The sequence below is a fragment of the Mus musculus genome, chromosome 7 (genome assembly GCF_000001635.26).
Source record: "Mus musculus strain C57BL/6J chromosome 7, GRCm38.p6 C57BL/6J".
Taxonomy (NCBI): Eukaryota; Metazoa; Chordata; class Mammalia; order Rodentia; family Muridae; genus Mus; species Mus musculus.
In genome coordinates, this window is record NC_000073.6 from 65,503,034 (window position 1) to 65,519,635 (window position 16,602).

Sequence of the window (16,602 nt, forward strand, 5' to 3'; positions counted from 1 at the left end):
CACTGCCAGTCATGATAAGGCACAGGCAAAACCTAGAAACCTGGTTCTTCCGGGAACTGTGGAAGCCAAAAGCAGAGGGTGGGGTTCCCAAGGGAGCAAGCTAGAAGGAGTAGACCTCCTTTAACAAGGATTGCTGGCAGATGGCCGTCTGTCCCAGCATGACTTTCCTTAGCCTTCCTTTAATCATGTTACTATTAGAGAAATCACTTGAGTATTTTGCAAGTTATAAAACACTGCCCTCTTTTAACACACAGTAATACAAGATGGTTCACTGGGTAAAAGTGCTTGCTGCCAAGGCTGTCGATCTGAGTTCTATCCCAGAAACCCACAGTGTGAAAGCAGAGATCTGACTCTCGAAAGCTGTCCTCTGACTTCTACATGTTTGCCCTGGCATGCGTGCTGTGGCAAGCATATGCACACTTGCTCTCTCTCTCTCTCTCTCTCTCTCTCTCCCTCTCTCTCTCTCTCTCTCTAAATGTTTTTCTTTCAAAAATCATACGAAGAATACAAATACAAAGCAACACTAAACTCTTTTATCCTTAAACATTTAGAAGAAACATTTGGGCCAGGTGTCGGTGGTGCACACTTTTTAAAAATTAATTAATTAGATATTTTCTTTATATACATTACAAATGCTATCCCGAATGTTCCCTATACCCTAACTCCACCCTGCTCCCCTACCCACCCACTCCCGCTTCTTGGCCCTGGCGTTCCCCTGTACTGAGGCATATAAAGTTTGCAATACCAAGGGGCCTCTCTTCCCAGTGATGGCCGACTAGGCCATCTTCTGATACATATGCAGCTAGAGATACGAGCTCTGGGGGTACTGGTTATTTCATATTGTTGTTCCACATATAGGGTTGCAGACCCCTTCAGCTCCTTGGGTGCTTTCTCTAGCTTCTCTCCACTGGGGGCCCTGTGTTCCATCTTATAGATGACTGTGAGAATTCACTTCTGCATTTTCCAGGCACTGGCATAGCCTCATACGAGACAGCTATAACAGGGTCCCTTTGCAGATATAACAGCAAAATCTTTCTGGCATATGCAATAGTGTCTGGGTTTGGTGGCTGATTATGGGATGGATCCCCGGGTGGGGTAGTCTCTGGATAGTCCATCCTTTCATCTTAGCTCCAAACTTTGTCTCTGTAACTCCTTTCATGTGTATTTTGTTCCCTATTCTAAGGAGGAATGAAGTATCCACCCATTGGTCTTCCTTCTTCTTGATTTTCTTGTGTTTTGCAAATTGTATCTTGGGTGTTCTATGTTTCTGGGTTAATATGCACTTATTGGTGAGGGTGGTGCACATTTTTGATCCCAGCACTTGGGAGGCAGAGTTACAGTCAGAGTCAGGGGGATCTCTGTGAATTTGAGGCCAGCTGGTCTACAGAGATTCAAGAGTGCCAGGGCTACACAGTGAGACTTTCAAAAATGGATAAAAGAAATATCTATATGCAAATATTGGAAATCATTAGGAAACAGGTATTATACCTCTTAGTGTCCTATTTCTACTGAGTGATTACTCTAACCAGATCTTGGAGAAGCCCTGAGTATTTTTCCCACCCAGTTGTTTATAAATAAAAATATAAGAATCAAAATCATACCATCTCAGGTCACTTTTCAGAAAAAAAAAATATTTCTTATAACCAACGTAAGGTTTCATCTACTTTTTTGTAAAATATGTGAAACTGTTCTTGGCCTTTTTTATCCTGATCTTTCTGAAAATTATTTTCACTCAGATCAACTCATTTTTTATGCAAATAAATGTTATTTTACCAACCGTGATGTTTGTGGGCTATAGTTTCAGTCCTGTGAATTCTCTCTATTGGCTGCTATTTTGTTTTTTTTTTTTTTACAAAGCCCACTGTCTTGGCTCAAGATCTGAAGGTTGAAAACCTATCATGAAGATTTCATGCGTTTGTTGTCTGAGTTAAAAAGCCAGACGTAGACACGAAGTGTCAGCATCTGTCACCGTGTTTCTCCGGCTACTGAGCCTCAGGCCACCTATGTCTCTCTCAGGCCACCTATGTCTCTCTCAGGCTTGTCTGCGGTTACTTCTTCCAGGAATCTCATAGAGCAATGCAGGGCTGGTCCGTTTTCATGTGAACTCAGTCCTTCCATTTAGATATCATTCAGTCACCCAGTGATCCAGTGATCACTGAAGAGCACTCTGAAGCCTTCCTCACCCTTAAGTGATTCCCACTGGGTTCCAAGTGCAGGATCAAGGATTTGGGGGTACAGGGCACTGGTAGGATAAGCACAGCCTGGGCTCAGCAATTCCCAGCACACGTGAAAAGAGTCATGGCAAAAGTGAAAATGCACGCCGGGCGTTGTGGCGCACACCTTTAATCCCAGCACTTGGGAGGCAGAGGCAGGCGGATTTCTGAGTTTGAGGCCAGCCGGGTCTACAGAGTGAGTTCCAGGACAGCCAGGGCTATACAGAGAAACCCTGTCTCAAAAAACCAAAAAAAAAAAAAAAAAAAAAAAAAAAAAAAAAAAAAAAGTGAAAATGCCCTGAGGCAAGATTTTCTAGGTTCTCCTGACACTTGAAAGTCCAGTGAATGACCACGCACTGTGACTGTGTGTGTGTGTGTGTGTGTGTGTGTGTGTGTGTGTGTGTGTGTGTGCGCCCAGGTGGGTGTGTGAATTTGTACGAGATAGAAACTTGTATCCCAGAATCATCAGTTGATAGTCTCCTGACAAACGTCTGAAATGGTGATTATTCAGACCTGTTTGTTAAACCTAACATATGCATGGCCAGGAGGAAAATCAAGGGAAACGTGCTGACAGACCTCGGTGCTTCAAACTCTTCCATCTGCAAAGCATGAACACAGTCTACCGCTCTGCACAAACACTGCTCCTGCCAGATAAGAATATCCCAAGCCATGTAGGGCACATGAACTACATGAAATGCAGTGTCCTGCGTGGCGTGGACACTGGCCCAGTAGGAGTAGGACTGACTGGGAGACTGGTTACAGTGAATAGAGTTAGACTGGGTGACATGAAAGTATCTAAGGGTATTGAGGGTCAGATTCCTCACTCCTGGACTCGTACCAGGAAGGTGAGAGCTAGAAAGGGGTCCTGAGGTAAAGAACTGATATGCGTATTAGTGAGGAGATAAGGCAATTGAATGCACAATGCACTCTAGCGTGTGGACACTCGCACACTAGCTCACACAGGTGCACACATACAGTTGAACACATGCTTTCTCTCTTGTTCTCTCAAACATACATACATACATACACACACAGAGGTAAATATACACATCCTCACACACATTCACAAAATAAAAGTTAATCAATTCAATTATGTGTGTGTGTCTACACAGACACACACACATACACACACTCATAAGTGGATGAGGCAATCTTTCCTTTCACACACAGTGGTAGTAGAAAGAAAGAAATGAAGACAAAGTCACAATCTGGGACCCACCGCAGGGGGTGCTCACTGCGGCAGCGGTACCTCTAAGGCTGAGACTTGAGTATGGAAGGCTGGTCTTAGAGCAGCAGTTCTCAACCTGGGGGCCACACCTCTGCTATCCCATGTATTTACATTATAATTCATAACAGTAGCAAAATTACAGTTATCTAGCAGCAGTGAAGTAATTTTACGGCTAGGGGTCACCACAGCCTGCGGAACTGTATGAAAGGGTCGCCGCACTAGGAAGGCTGGGAAGCACTGCCTTAAGTCTCAGTCTCTCTCTCTCTCTCTCTCTCTCTCTCCCTCTCTCTCTCTCTCTCTCTCTCTGTGAAATTGTCTTCAGTAAGCAGAAGAAGCACAGTGAACTACGGGGAGAGAGGGGACAGGCACAGAACAACCAGCCCAGCCCAGTGACAGCCGCCCAGTGGCTGCTGCCTGACCTGACGTCAGACACCCAGAGAAGTGCACCAGCTCCTGGGGTGTTTCTGCTGAGGAGTACTGTACAGACACAGTGAGGGTCCTGGGGTGTTTCTGCTGAGGAGTACTGTACAGACACAGTGAGGGTCCTGGGGTGTTTCTGCTGAGGAGTACTGTACAGACATAGTGAGGGTTCTGGGGTGTTTCTGCTGAGGAGTACTGTACAGACACAGTGAGGGTCCTGGGGTGTTTCTGCTGAGGAGTACTGTACAGACACAGTGAGGGTTCTGGGGTGTTTCTGCTGAGGAGTACTGTACAGACACAGTGAGGGTTCTTTCAGATGGACAAGACATGAAGGGCAGTGCAGAGATCATCGCTGACGGTGACAAGATGGCTCAGCAGAAAACGGAGCTTGCCACCAGACCCGATGACAAGACTTCAATCCCCAAATCACATGGTGGAAGGAGGGAGCTGATTTCTCCAAGTTGTCCTTTGGCTTCAAGCGGGGCACTGTGGCATGGGCACCCCGCCCCCAGTGTCATTTTTAAAACAGCTGATTGTATTTTCCACTCCCAGTGCCTTGGAGCTTGTTGCCATAAAGCCATTTAGTAACTTATCTACATCGCCTCCTTTGATGGACAAACATTTACACAGAGTGAGCCCTACTGAGCCCTTAACCCTACATCAGCTAGTACAAAGCAATCTAGTTTTATGACACCGTTGATGTCATCCGTCTTGGAGACTGTGGAAGAAAGTGTACACAGACATTTGACTCTGGAAGCTTAGATGACAAAAACACCCAGGGATGAGGGAGGACATGGGACCAATCTGTCCAGACAGACAGACAGACATGCTCACAGAGCTAAGGGAAAGACAACTGCAGCCATCATGACCCTTTGTATTGGGGTCATCTGGCTATACTTCCCTCAAAGTATATCCATACGGTTTTTGACTTTTTAAACTGAACACCATCTGGTCATATTTTGCACAAATTTTAATTAGATACCTCAAACTCACTCATGAAATATACAATTTTAATAAAGCCACGTGTTGTGGGCAGAAGTGGAATTATAAGACCTTTTCAGATTAAAAGTATCAAGAGCATCCTAATTTCTACCTGGCTGGCAGATTGAACCATCATCTATCTATATGACTTAAGACCTGTCAACACCGCTGGCCCATGCTTTCTGACTCCTATGGGAGAATCATTCTCACAATGACACAGATCTCTGGACATACGAAGAGGCCTCAGAAATGCATCTCTGTCAGGAAGTGGCATAATACCGATTACAGTTTACCCCTCTTATGTTTTAGCTTCTATGGTTTGGTCCTTAACGGCTGTATTCACAGGTAGACCAGTCACCACAGTCATTAATGAATGTCCTCCTTCCTGAGTCACAGACTCTGGTCTCCCTGCCGGATGAGGACACACTTGCTAGCTCAAGTGGCCAGTGCACCATCAGCCAAAGGCACTCACACCCCTACAGTCAATATGGCCTGCCTTCCCTCCCCTCACCACCACTGCTACTACACTTCCCTGTACACACCACATCCTCCCATATGACCCCATCTCTACAGCCTGTTTCCACCACCTCTCCATCATCGCCAGCATACCCATCATCATCATCATCTGCATTACACTTCCAGCATCATCTCCATCACCAAACGGCAAAGCTACCATGCTTCCTGCCATGACGATAAGGGACTGGACCTCTGAAACTGTAAGCCAGCCCCAATTAAATAAGGGCAATTCCTTTATAAGAGTTTCTGTGATCATGGCGTCTATTTTTGCAAGAGACACTCTCCCTCCACACAGTTACCCCTACCCCCAGCATCTATGCGATATTGGTTCTAGGCTTTCATGGTTGCAGGAAACCAAGGATTCACAAGTCCCTTATAAAAACTGGAATAGCATACATCATACACATACACTCCTATACGCACTTTAAATCCTCTCCAGTCCATCTACTTAATAGAGTCTTAACGATATATAAACAGCTGTTTACTATATTGTTTGGGTAAGAATGACAAGAAACAGTATATTTTATTTTTGGTTTGGTGACACATGCCTTTTATTCTAGTACTTGGATCTCTCTGAATTTGAGACTAGCCTATCATACAAAATAAGTTACAGGCCATCTAAGGTTGCATAGTAAGACCCTATCTCAAAAACAAAAAATTCAAAGAAAAAAGAAAAGGAGAGAGAGAGAGAGACAGAGAGAGAGAGAGAGAGAGAGAGAGAGGATACATCTTTGGTAGAGACACAAGTGTTTTTTCAAATACTTCTGACCCACAGTTGGCTGATTTAGAGGAAACCAACTACACAAAGAAGAGGGCTATTCATCACTCTAGCATCCCCAAGGGGGTTGGGGCGGGGCTGGGGTGGAAGGAGAACCATGTAGCACTAAATGTTGAAGAAGGTTCAGATCTTCTAGGAAAAAGACATCTATAGAATAAATTTGTTCACCTCCGGCCTGGTCTGGCAAGATTTTACCAAGTATCTCTGGACACATTGTCAAGAACCAGAAAGACTGGGTGGAGTCCAGGCCCCTCAGTGCACTATGGAGAAGATCAATTATGCCCCAGGGTTTACAGAGTGAGCTAGAATGCCAGTCCCATTTAATCCCCACAGAGAAAGCTGAAACAATTGCTTCTCCCCAGGACTGAAATGGCACCAATCAGAGTCCGGGAAGAAGGCCAGCTCTCAGTTGGATCCCAGGGCTTCTGGGCCAGGAACAGGACCTTGAGGCTTCCGTGATAGGGCTCTGCTTCTAGCTACACTTGATGTGTTTCCCAAGCAGCGTTATGATGGAATTCTTCCTCAGACAGACTTGAAAAGTTCAAAGTCAAAAGTAAAAATATGGTAGCTTATGAACTTGATCTTTCTTTCTATTATTTTTTTCTTTTGTCTGCTTTCTTTATTTTTGAGACTGGGTTTCTTTGTGTAGCCCTGGTTGTCGTGGATTGCTATATATACCAGGCTAGTTTAGAACTCAGAAAGCCTCTACCCTTTGACTGCTTGAATTAAAGGTATGCACTACCATACCCAGCTTCTGTTTAACCTCAGTAGTAGGCATAATCAGCCATGTATTTAGTATTTATATAAATCTTAAAAATGGTACCTAGTAAGACAAAACTGTCGGGTTTTGTGAATTAGAACACTGATAATGAGACACCTATAACTATTTCCTAGAATAAAGCTTATCTGCTCCTATCCAGCGGATACTCTCAGAGGCCTTAACCAGACAGCCTTCCTTTGGCCAGGCAGCAGCTTCCTCTGCAATAAAGTCTTCCACCTTGGAGGGAAGTTTAGTAAGATACAGGATGTGTTAAGAGTGTGTTAAAACATCCCATCCCATAGGAATTCCATCAAGTTCTCTGAACATAAACAACTCCCACAGCTTCAGGAAGTCCCTAAAACTTACCAGGTTCACTAAGCTCCTCCCTCCTCAAGTGTAGTAAGCTACAAAGACACTCTCAGACAAGACAAGCTGCCTAGGAGAGTCTCAGACTAGCCTAAAAGAGACAATCTCCAACCTGTTGAGCTGCCTGCAAGTTGTTCAAGGACAATTGTATTTTAGCCCCATGCCAAAGATTCTATGTACTTAGACATTATAGTATAAATTTTAAGTCAAAGTGGAAGTAGCAAAGCTATTAAACTCTTGTTTTTTTTTTGTTTCTTAAATATGCATTTATTTTTCTACAAATGGGAAAATTTTTGTATAAAACATGTAACAATGTATACATATGTTCAAAGAGTAAAGTAAATATGCCATGGCTCATTATGAGTATGGAAAGAAAGAAAATAAATTCAAAGACTCCCATTGGTTACAGCCACAGACTTTGCAATTATATCCCCACAAGTGGAAGAGAGAAGGAGCAAAGTGGGCCAGAGTCCACCATCCTTCAGGGCAAAGGGAGTACACACCACTACTGTTCTCTGAGCATCCATATCCAGTTTTGCAACAGTGCTACAATGAATGCCCTTCCAGGAGGCTCTGACCTTTCACCTCTAAGATGAAATCACGCAGCAAAGATTTTCCAGAAGAAGGAGATTGACCCTGCAGAAGGCAGTCACTCTGGGTGGTGCTATCTTCTTCCTTTCTTGATCATCAGCCAGACTGTGGCTGGATCGATGCAAGGGGGAAATTATCAGCAATTTAAAACCTCATTTGATAATCACAGAGAAAAGGTAACTATATTTGAGTCTGGTTTCCCTGATCATTTAAATATTCACCTGTATTTGTGGGAAGTATTCCCAATGACATAAAGTTCTAAGGCAGTGGTTCTCAACCTTCCTAAGGCTGCGACTCTTTAATACAGTTCCTCGTGTTGTGGAGCCACTCCAACCATAAACTGATTATTGTTGCTACTTCATAACTGTATGAACTATAATAGACAAAGGTTTTCCCAAAGGGGTTGTGTGCGACCCCCCAGGGTGAGAACTGCTGTCCTAGGTAGTAGACCTCATAATGAACTCAACAGACAAGTTATAACCAAAATATAAATTCACTACAGCATTGAATACAATCACCTCCAAAAATCTGTGTAAAAAATGTTTATGAAGCATAAATGAATGATGTTCTTAGACTTGGGGCCAATTCCCAGGATATCTCATTATAGATATGTAAAGATGCCAAGATCCCAAGCCACCCCAAACCACCCCAATCCAAGCCACCCAGCTCCCAAACATGTCAGAGAAGTGGTGGACAGCATCAGGAATCCCCCTCCCGACACCTTCACATTTTAAGAAAGAGCAGCCTCCTTCCCAACCAGAATGGTTGCTTCAGCAGGGAAACACAGTTTACCGTGTACTAGGTGGACCAGCTAACATCGTACGCCCGCAGCAATGATGCTGAACACTACACTAAGAGCAGGTTCCCACTCTTAAACGCCAGCAAGTAACTCAGCTCTGTTCCTCAGAGTAGTGACCTTTCCCTCCTGAGCGCAAAGCTCTTCATGTTGAAGCACACACGTGTTTTCTATAGTCATCCCCCTCCCCGCTGTTAGCTCAGCCGTTGTTTCTGGTTATTCATAAGTGTTTTCTAACCAGCCTCATTTCACCTTGTTAGGCCTGTGTTATAAAAGATGTTCACGAGCAATTTTACGTAAAATAAGTAGAACAACAATTCAAAAATAATTGCCAAAACTGAAAATATTTTGAAAGTAAAAATAAATAAATAAATAAATAAATGCAGTGTTTATGTTTACAGAGCTCCCGTTTCCATCAATGACAAAGAGACACAAATCCCAGATACCCCAAGGTACCGGGTTTACTGTCTCAGGCTAAACTCTAATTTTATTTTGATATATTTAACAGAATAATAATCAGCAGTATTGTTATGATTGGGAACTTTCCTGATCAGAACTCAAGAGGAGGAGATGAGAACTAATACACTCCTAACTACCCAGGAGCCTGTTAAGGAGTCCTGTGACCCAGAATATTCTAGCATTCCCTCTGTAGCATTACAGCATCGCTTTCAGTTGAATGGAGCCTTAAAACACCAGCATTCCTCCAAAACCACATGGGAATTCATCAGGTGTAAACATGTCATGTGCCTGGGAAGGAATATGACCATCAGTGCTGGTCCCTTGAAACAGAAGGCGCCACCATTAACTGAACCGAGACTCACATCTGCCTCTATTAGGAAATTTGGTGTTCGGAGTTAATCAGATGCTCACATTACCATTTAATTGAACATGAACTCGACTGTCATAGAAATTTACTTCAACAGTCTATCTGATGTTTTTCCTTTCTGCTTGTATAGTGTGTGATGTGATGTGATGTGATGTGATGTGATGTGATGTGATGTGATGTGTGTGTTCTGCATTTGTGTGGGCACACCTGTGTGGGTAGGCATGCTCATGTGGGGCCAGGGTTTACTCAAAAGTCATCCTCCATCACTCTTCAGCCTCATTCAATGAGGCAGAGTCTCTAAATCAAGCCCAGAGCTTGCTGATGTAGCTGGCCATACTTGTCTGCATCCTCCTGAGGCTGAAATAACGGAGTATCTACGTGAGTTCTAGGATCTGAAGCCCAGTCCTCAGGCTTGGGTGGTGGGCACATCAGCCACTGAGCTATCTCACCCTCCCGGCCCCTCAGTGTATTTATTTATTTTTCTGGAATGTTCAGGACTTTCATCTTGGCAGAGGAATCTTCATTATGAACCGTTTACTCTTAGGAAAGCATTTTCATCGGCAACCTGGCAGCTATACTATTTAAAGAGTAAATCACCACAGAGCAAGTTTGCTGCATTTGTAAGAAAAATACAATAATAACATTTTCATACTTTTTGAGAGATAAGAAGAGCATAGCCAGCCCACTTACAGTGAGTTCACAGAAGTCGATACTGTCAAGGCTTTTGCTCCGATGTAGTCTCCCTTTAATTCGTCGTAGAGAAGGTTTTCCTTGGCTGACAGTGGAAGTAGCACCATGGGGGTTTTCAGAGGATGGAGTTACCCTGCAAGAAAGGGGAAGATGCTTGAAGGTTTACGGGTGAACACGAGTCTACTTGCACGTTGCCATGGATATGCAAGACACTTTTTTTTTTCTTTCCAAGATTCACATCAAATACTATTTCTGAACGTATCTCTTAGCAGCTAACTAGTTTAGAAATTTTCCTGACAGAGTTCAAATATTTCAGAATTAAGATTCAGGAAAAGCTGACTCTATAAGCACCCTTTGGTGGTAGAACCAGCTCAGAGCAGGCTGCTGCTGCCCGGGGAACTCGCAGGCATCTGCTCCCCTCTGGGCAGTGATTTATGGAGCACTTAGACCAGTGCCTGGCACATCTGGGACAAGTCAGCCGTCACTGTGCACACACACAGACAACGCTTAGCAGGCTTTTGTTAAGCATGAACAAGACTTATTTAATCATACCTTACCAGTGTAAACATGAGAATCAATACTTAATTCAGCTGATCATGGGGTTAGAGAAACAGATTTTAAAGAACCAGCTATATATATATATATATATCTAAGTGTCCACAGAATTCATCCTAGGACTGCTGTTCTTATGTCAAACTCAGGGCTGCCGGGCACTGTTTCTGAGTCTCAGCGGGCAGCAGCATGAGGTAATTGGAGAGAGAAGTTGCCTAGCACCTGCTGGGAAATGGCTCGCTGCTTTCTGATGGAGGCAGTAAGCCAGCCAGAGCAATGGGACTGTCTGAGGATGGGTTATGAAAGCCACTTTGCTCATTTTATGATGGCATCTCCCACTGTAATATAGTCCAAATTCACACATTAACCTTTGCGACACACACATATACGTTTTTACCCTTCAACTGCTGTCTGAAAGGGTGTATCTTCAATGTATCTCTCTTTAAAAGACACACAGGTTGGAGTGATAGCAAATAGATAGTTTTAATTTGCGGTAGGGAGACAAGGTTTTGCTACACAGCCTAGGCTGGCCTGGAGCTCAACCCCTCCTGCCTGAGCATCTCTCCTCTGTGCTGGTTACTATAGGCACGCCCCACCCTGTCTGATGCAGTTGCTGATGTTACCAGATGCTTTCTTCATTAGTAAGACAGTAAGTACTAAAACAGCCAAGAACACCTGCAATGTCGGATGAAAGGAATGTACATATATAGATATAATATTTGAAAAGTACAGAACAATTTGAGGGTGGAAAGTGTAAGCTGTCTCCTCCCCCCTTATCTCAAACCTCCACCTCTCTTCTAAAGATGCTGTGATCACCTGTTCTTCATACAGTCTCCCAAGCAAGGTGTCTGTTTACTGTTTTTGTCCATCCGTCCTTTCTTCTGTTCATCTGTCCTTCCTTCCTTCTCCTCCCCTCCCCCTCACACGTTTGCATATATGTGTGTGGGTTTTTTTGTTTGTTTGTTTTTGGTTTTGTTTGTTTTTGAGACAGGGTTTCCCTGTGCTAACAGCCCTGTCTGACCTGTAACTTGCTTTGTAAACCAGGCTGGCCTCGAACCCACAGAGTTATGCCTGCCTCTGCCTCTGCCTCCCCAGTGCTGGGATTAAAGGTGGATGCCACCATGCCTGGCTGTGTGTTATTTCCTTTTATAATTTAGAATGACCAAATTCTTTTTTTTTCCCTCTGTACTGTATTTTTTACTCAACAGACTTTGAAACTATTCCCATAATAAGCCATAGAAAAACCATTCCTCTGATCTTAGAGACTAAATAGTATTCCCTATGTAGATGTAACACTATTTATTAATGCATTCCCCTGTTAATGGGAATTCAGTTTCCAATGTATCCTATTTAACCATAAGACAATGAACATCTTTGACATTTGCATACAAATGCAACCTTTACCAAAGAAGAGTCCTGGGAGGGCAATGCAGGTGCCGGGTGGGAGTTCTCGAATGTAACAAGCTCAGCTACCTAAAGGCCTTACTAATGTGTGTCCATCAGTGTTGCAGGGGGAGCACCCACTCAGAATCTTTAAGGAGCACGGCAACTCCATCACTCTGTTGGCTTAAAGCCCAACTTCTCTATGGTCCTTGTGATTTTGAACTGCTGAACTACGACTTCTGTAAAAAGATCTGTTGCAAAATTTCCCACCACAAATATGTTCTTTTCAGCTGATCATTATGTATCTGCTAGCTTTTGTTTCATATATTTCAAATGCTTTCATCGCCTTAGTATCTGAGACTAGGATCTTATGGATTTAGTCTATATAAAATCTCTATGCCAACGACATCGTTTACTTTAATGCTATTTTTATGACAGTTTCTCCCATCTGTCTTAATCTTTACTTTTTTCTAGTTTATGTTTTTTTTGTGTACCTATATTTTCAATCTTCCCAAATACTCTTCCTTTTCTCTTACGTTGTATCTCTAACTCCTGACATGAAGTTAGAGTGTCTGCTGAGATGATCTGAGTCCATCTGAACTTACTGTGGGTACTGACCTACTTAGATGTACTCCTGCCATCTTGTCTTATAGATTTTCCTGTAAATATTTTCTTCCTTATTTTTCTGCTTGATTAGTGTGACTGGGCTTTCTCTGATCCCACTTTCCTTGGGACTTCTTTCTGTTTCCAAGTAGTAACAGTTTAAAGTTACATTAGGGTGACTCTAACAATAGCTGGCTAACTGTAAACACACATGCACACACACATGCACACATGCTGACACACATGCTGGACTCCCTACAGACATTAAAATCAATTCTAGAAAACGGCGAAATATTTGTACATAATTTATGTGCATTTTCCATAGAGCTGAAATCATTCTAGATCATTTATAACACCTAGATCATTTATACAATGCTGATGTCACACAAGGAATTATAATGTTGCTCTCTGGGGAATAATTACAAAGATAGTATCGGCATATTCTCACCCACACATGGAACCCGTTCCTATGGAACCCAGGGTTTTGAGGTCTGACTATAGTTAGTTAAACTCACCTTCTCTCCCATGAGCAGGCCCACTAGCATCCTCACAGGGTCCTCTGCAATAATTGGTCTTACGCCTCCTCGCTCCCTTCTTGGTGCTTTCACACCGACCTAAGCTCTACTGGCTTTGAACAGCTGGCAGGTTTCCTATCCATGGACCCTTTTTCTGCTATCTTTAGCTTACTCTTTTCTATTGACGAGCAAGATTTAAACTCCAAAAGCGTCCAGACATCATTATCGAAGCACTCCTTTTCAGGTTTTCTCCACTGTCCTCTCTCGCCTCGGGGACCTGCTAAGCCCGGGAGTCCTGGGTTACTTCTATTTGTACTTGGCTGCACTTTCCAGCTGCAGTAGTCACTGTGCCTGCCCTCAATGGCTAACAGAGACTCAGGACTTGCTGCTGGGAGGTTTGTGGGAAAACATTTTTGGGTCAAGAAACTTGGCAGATCTCTTAGATACAGCCTCATCTGTGGCCCAGCCAGCAGAGACTGCTTTAGGAAGTAAGAAAGCAGGACGTAGTAGGGCAGCTACCCTCACAGAGAGGAGGAAGAGACCACCAACCCAGGACATCACACTAAGTGGCTCCCATCCTTCTCCACTCCATCCCTGGGTTCCCCTTAAGCTGTGCCCTGAACGGTGGCTCTACAAGCCGCTCTTGGGACAGCATCTCGCTTACTAAGCACATGTCAAAATTCTCTGAATGCTAGCTCACAGAGGACATTCTTAACTGTTTGTTCAGACTGTCATTAATTCAATTTTAATGAGCATTTAAATCTTTGATGAATTTCTTGTAAACCCTCCTTCCAATTGAGTTCCCAACGTGCAAATTCGATGACGTCACGCTCGGGATTCTCGCCGTGTAAAGAAGCACACCTCAAAGCTCCATTGTCTCCTGGGCAGTCAAAGTCCTTCCCAGAACAATGAAGGGCTTTACTCACAGGGAAGCAGTTCAGGACACTGGGGTGGGCAAGAACTTTCTTGGACAAGACATCAAAAGCACAGGATACAAACCAAAAAATAAACAAATGGGATTACATCAAACTAAACAACTTCTGAACAGGGAACAAGCAACAGGGACGAGGCAGCTACAGGGGGAGAAAAGAGCTGCCATCCAGAGTCTATGAGGAACTTCAAAACCCCAGTAGCAAATGAGAAAATATCCTAATTTAAAGAATGGGCAGGTGTGTGTAGTGGGTGACTACAGATCACAGCTCCTTAAACTGTGGATCAAAACCTCACATGGGGGTCACATAACTTACGGGCATAGGAAATGTTGGCATAAGTGAACGTTATGTGGTCATGGGAAATTTTGGCAACAATAAAAAGCTTCTGTTTGGGCCAGAGCCAAAACTTAATTCAAAATCAAGCGTAATTATCGCAGACAGCACTCACCTGGGGTGTACTGTGACTTCACTGCAGTGTTAGTTCTGAACACTATATACAAACTTTGATAGCTTGTGCCAGGATGCCAGGGAACACCGGTGAGTGCTGCTGCCTGCGATACCAGCTCAGATTCAAGACGGCCACACAGGATTCACTGCATTTTTTTTTTTTTAACTGAAGATAGGGTTTCTGCTCTTATAGAAACACGATGTATGTTTCTATGCAGAAAACAAACAATATTTTCCTGCCGTCAGTCTTTAATGTATAAGTATCAAATTAGCATATCTCTGAATTTTGCTGGGTTAGAATGTTTGGTTTTAAAAATTGCTCTATGGCCCAGTGTGGTGGTGCATGCCTTCAGTCTCAGCACTTGGGAAGCAGAGGCAGGCAGATCTCTATGAGTTCTAGGCCAGCCTGGTCTAGATAGTGCGTTCCAGGACAACCAGGAGTATGTAGAGAAGCCCTGTCTCAAAAATAAATTAACACATACATGCCTACATAAACAAAAACTGCCCTTTGAATTGCTGATTTGAGTTTCAGAGAAAAAACCTGTTAAATGAATTTTGAATTGGGATTATGATAACGTTTGCAACAATTTCTGAAGTGGCCTTAAACATACCTGTATCGTTTTATACTTATGAAAAGTAGCACTCTCAGGATTGATGACTGATTATCAAATCAAGATGCTGCCCAGCTCTGAGACATGGTGAAGGCGCTGTGCCAAGCAGCACAAACTTTCCGCAAAGACTGAATTCTTTTTTATATTAAACAAGCATATCCCTCTCCCTATGCAAACCGGCTTCAATCTAATGAATAACAAAATTATATGTATACTAAAGAATGTTTTAAAATAAGTTTTTAATAATTTGTTATTATTGAAATGTTATATGAATACCTATTTTATATGCCTATATAGCTGAGGTCACTTAAAATTATCTTGGTAAAAAAGATTTAGAAGTGGAAAACATTTAAGAAGTCCTACCAAAGAAAATGATGCATTTTATATTTCAAAACAGCTAGAAGAAAGGATACTGAATATTTTTATCATAAAGAAATAAATTAAAGCCGGTCGTGGTGGTGCACGCCTTTAATCCCAGCACTCGGGAGGCAGAGGCAGGTGGATTTCTGAGTTTGAGGCCAGCCTAGTCTACAAAGTGACCTCCTGGACAGCCAGGGCTATACAAAAAAACCCTGTCTCGAAAAACCAAAAACCAAAAAAAATAAGAGGTAGAGCTCTCAGCTCCTTCTCCAGCACTGTGTCTGCCTGCATGCCGCCATGCTTCCCACCATGACAACAATGGGCTAAACCTCTGAAACTGTAAGCCAGCCCTAATTAAATGTTTTCCTATACAAGAGTTGCTGTGGTCATGGTGTCTCTTCATAGCAATGAAACCCTAAGACAAGACCCATGTAAGTCCAAACAAACAAACAAACTAACTAACTAACTAACAAACACAGTTTCATTTGACATGAAATAAACTCAATCTAAAATCAATCTCTCCTTCCCCAATGCACAGGCCTTTTGCCTCCCTCCTCCCTCATTCCTCCCTCCTTCCTCTCTCCCCGAGGTGTCCCTCCTTTCTCTGACCCTAGTATTATGAAGCTCAACCGAGTAGTTCAGACTCTCGAGGACAGTTCCAGAAACACTCAAAGGAGCTCTTTTTGTTGACAGGGAAGCATGGGTCTAAGCACCTTACATAACTTCTCTTAAATTAAGGAGAAATTAACGACTAACTTACAAGAAAGCTGTTCTTTCCCAAACCCTAAATTTCATTAGTTATAAAATGATGAGTGTTGTCTCAGTAGGAGTACTACACACATCAGATCAACTAAAGCAGGGCAGCTGGACTCTGCTGTAATTACAGACAGGAGTAACTGGAGGACAGAATGGCACTAGGGTCAGATCCTTGACATCTTCTGGAGTAGCCGTGTGACTCAGGACAACGGTTTAAATCCTTCAAAATCTCAGGTTCCAGTGGGGTTTGGTGGTTCACACCTATAACTCCAGCATGG

General features: G+C 43.2%; 1 protein-coding gene across 10 annotated transcripts in view; it reads right to left on the bottom strand.

Moving 5' to 3' along the window:
- Nucleotides 1-16,602, bottom strand: part of Tjp1 (tight junction protein 1) — a 231,686-nt gene that overhangs the window by 206,869 nt on the left and 8,215 nt on the right. For 9 of the 10 annotated variants that reach the window (XM_006540786.4, XM_006540785.4, XM_006540783.4 and 6 more), the window contains exon 2: nucleotides 10,166-10,298. In XM_006540786.4, coding sequence (XP_006540849.1) covers nucleotides 10,166-10,298 — 133 coding nt within the window. Of the gene's footprint in view, nucleotides 1-10,165; nucleotides 10,299-13,218; nucleotides 13,819-16,602 lie in introns of those variants that run through there. The other variant, XM_030242356.1, reaches the window with a different exon arrangement.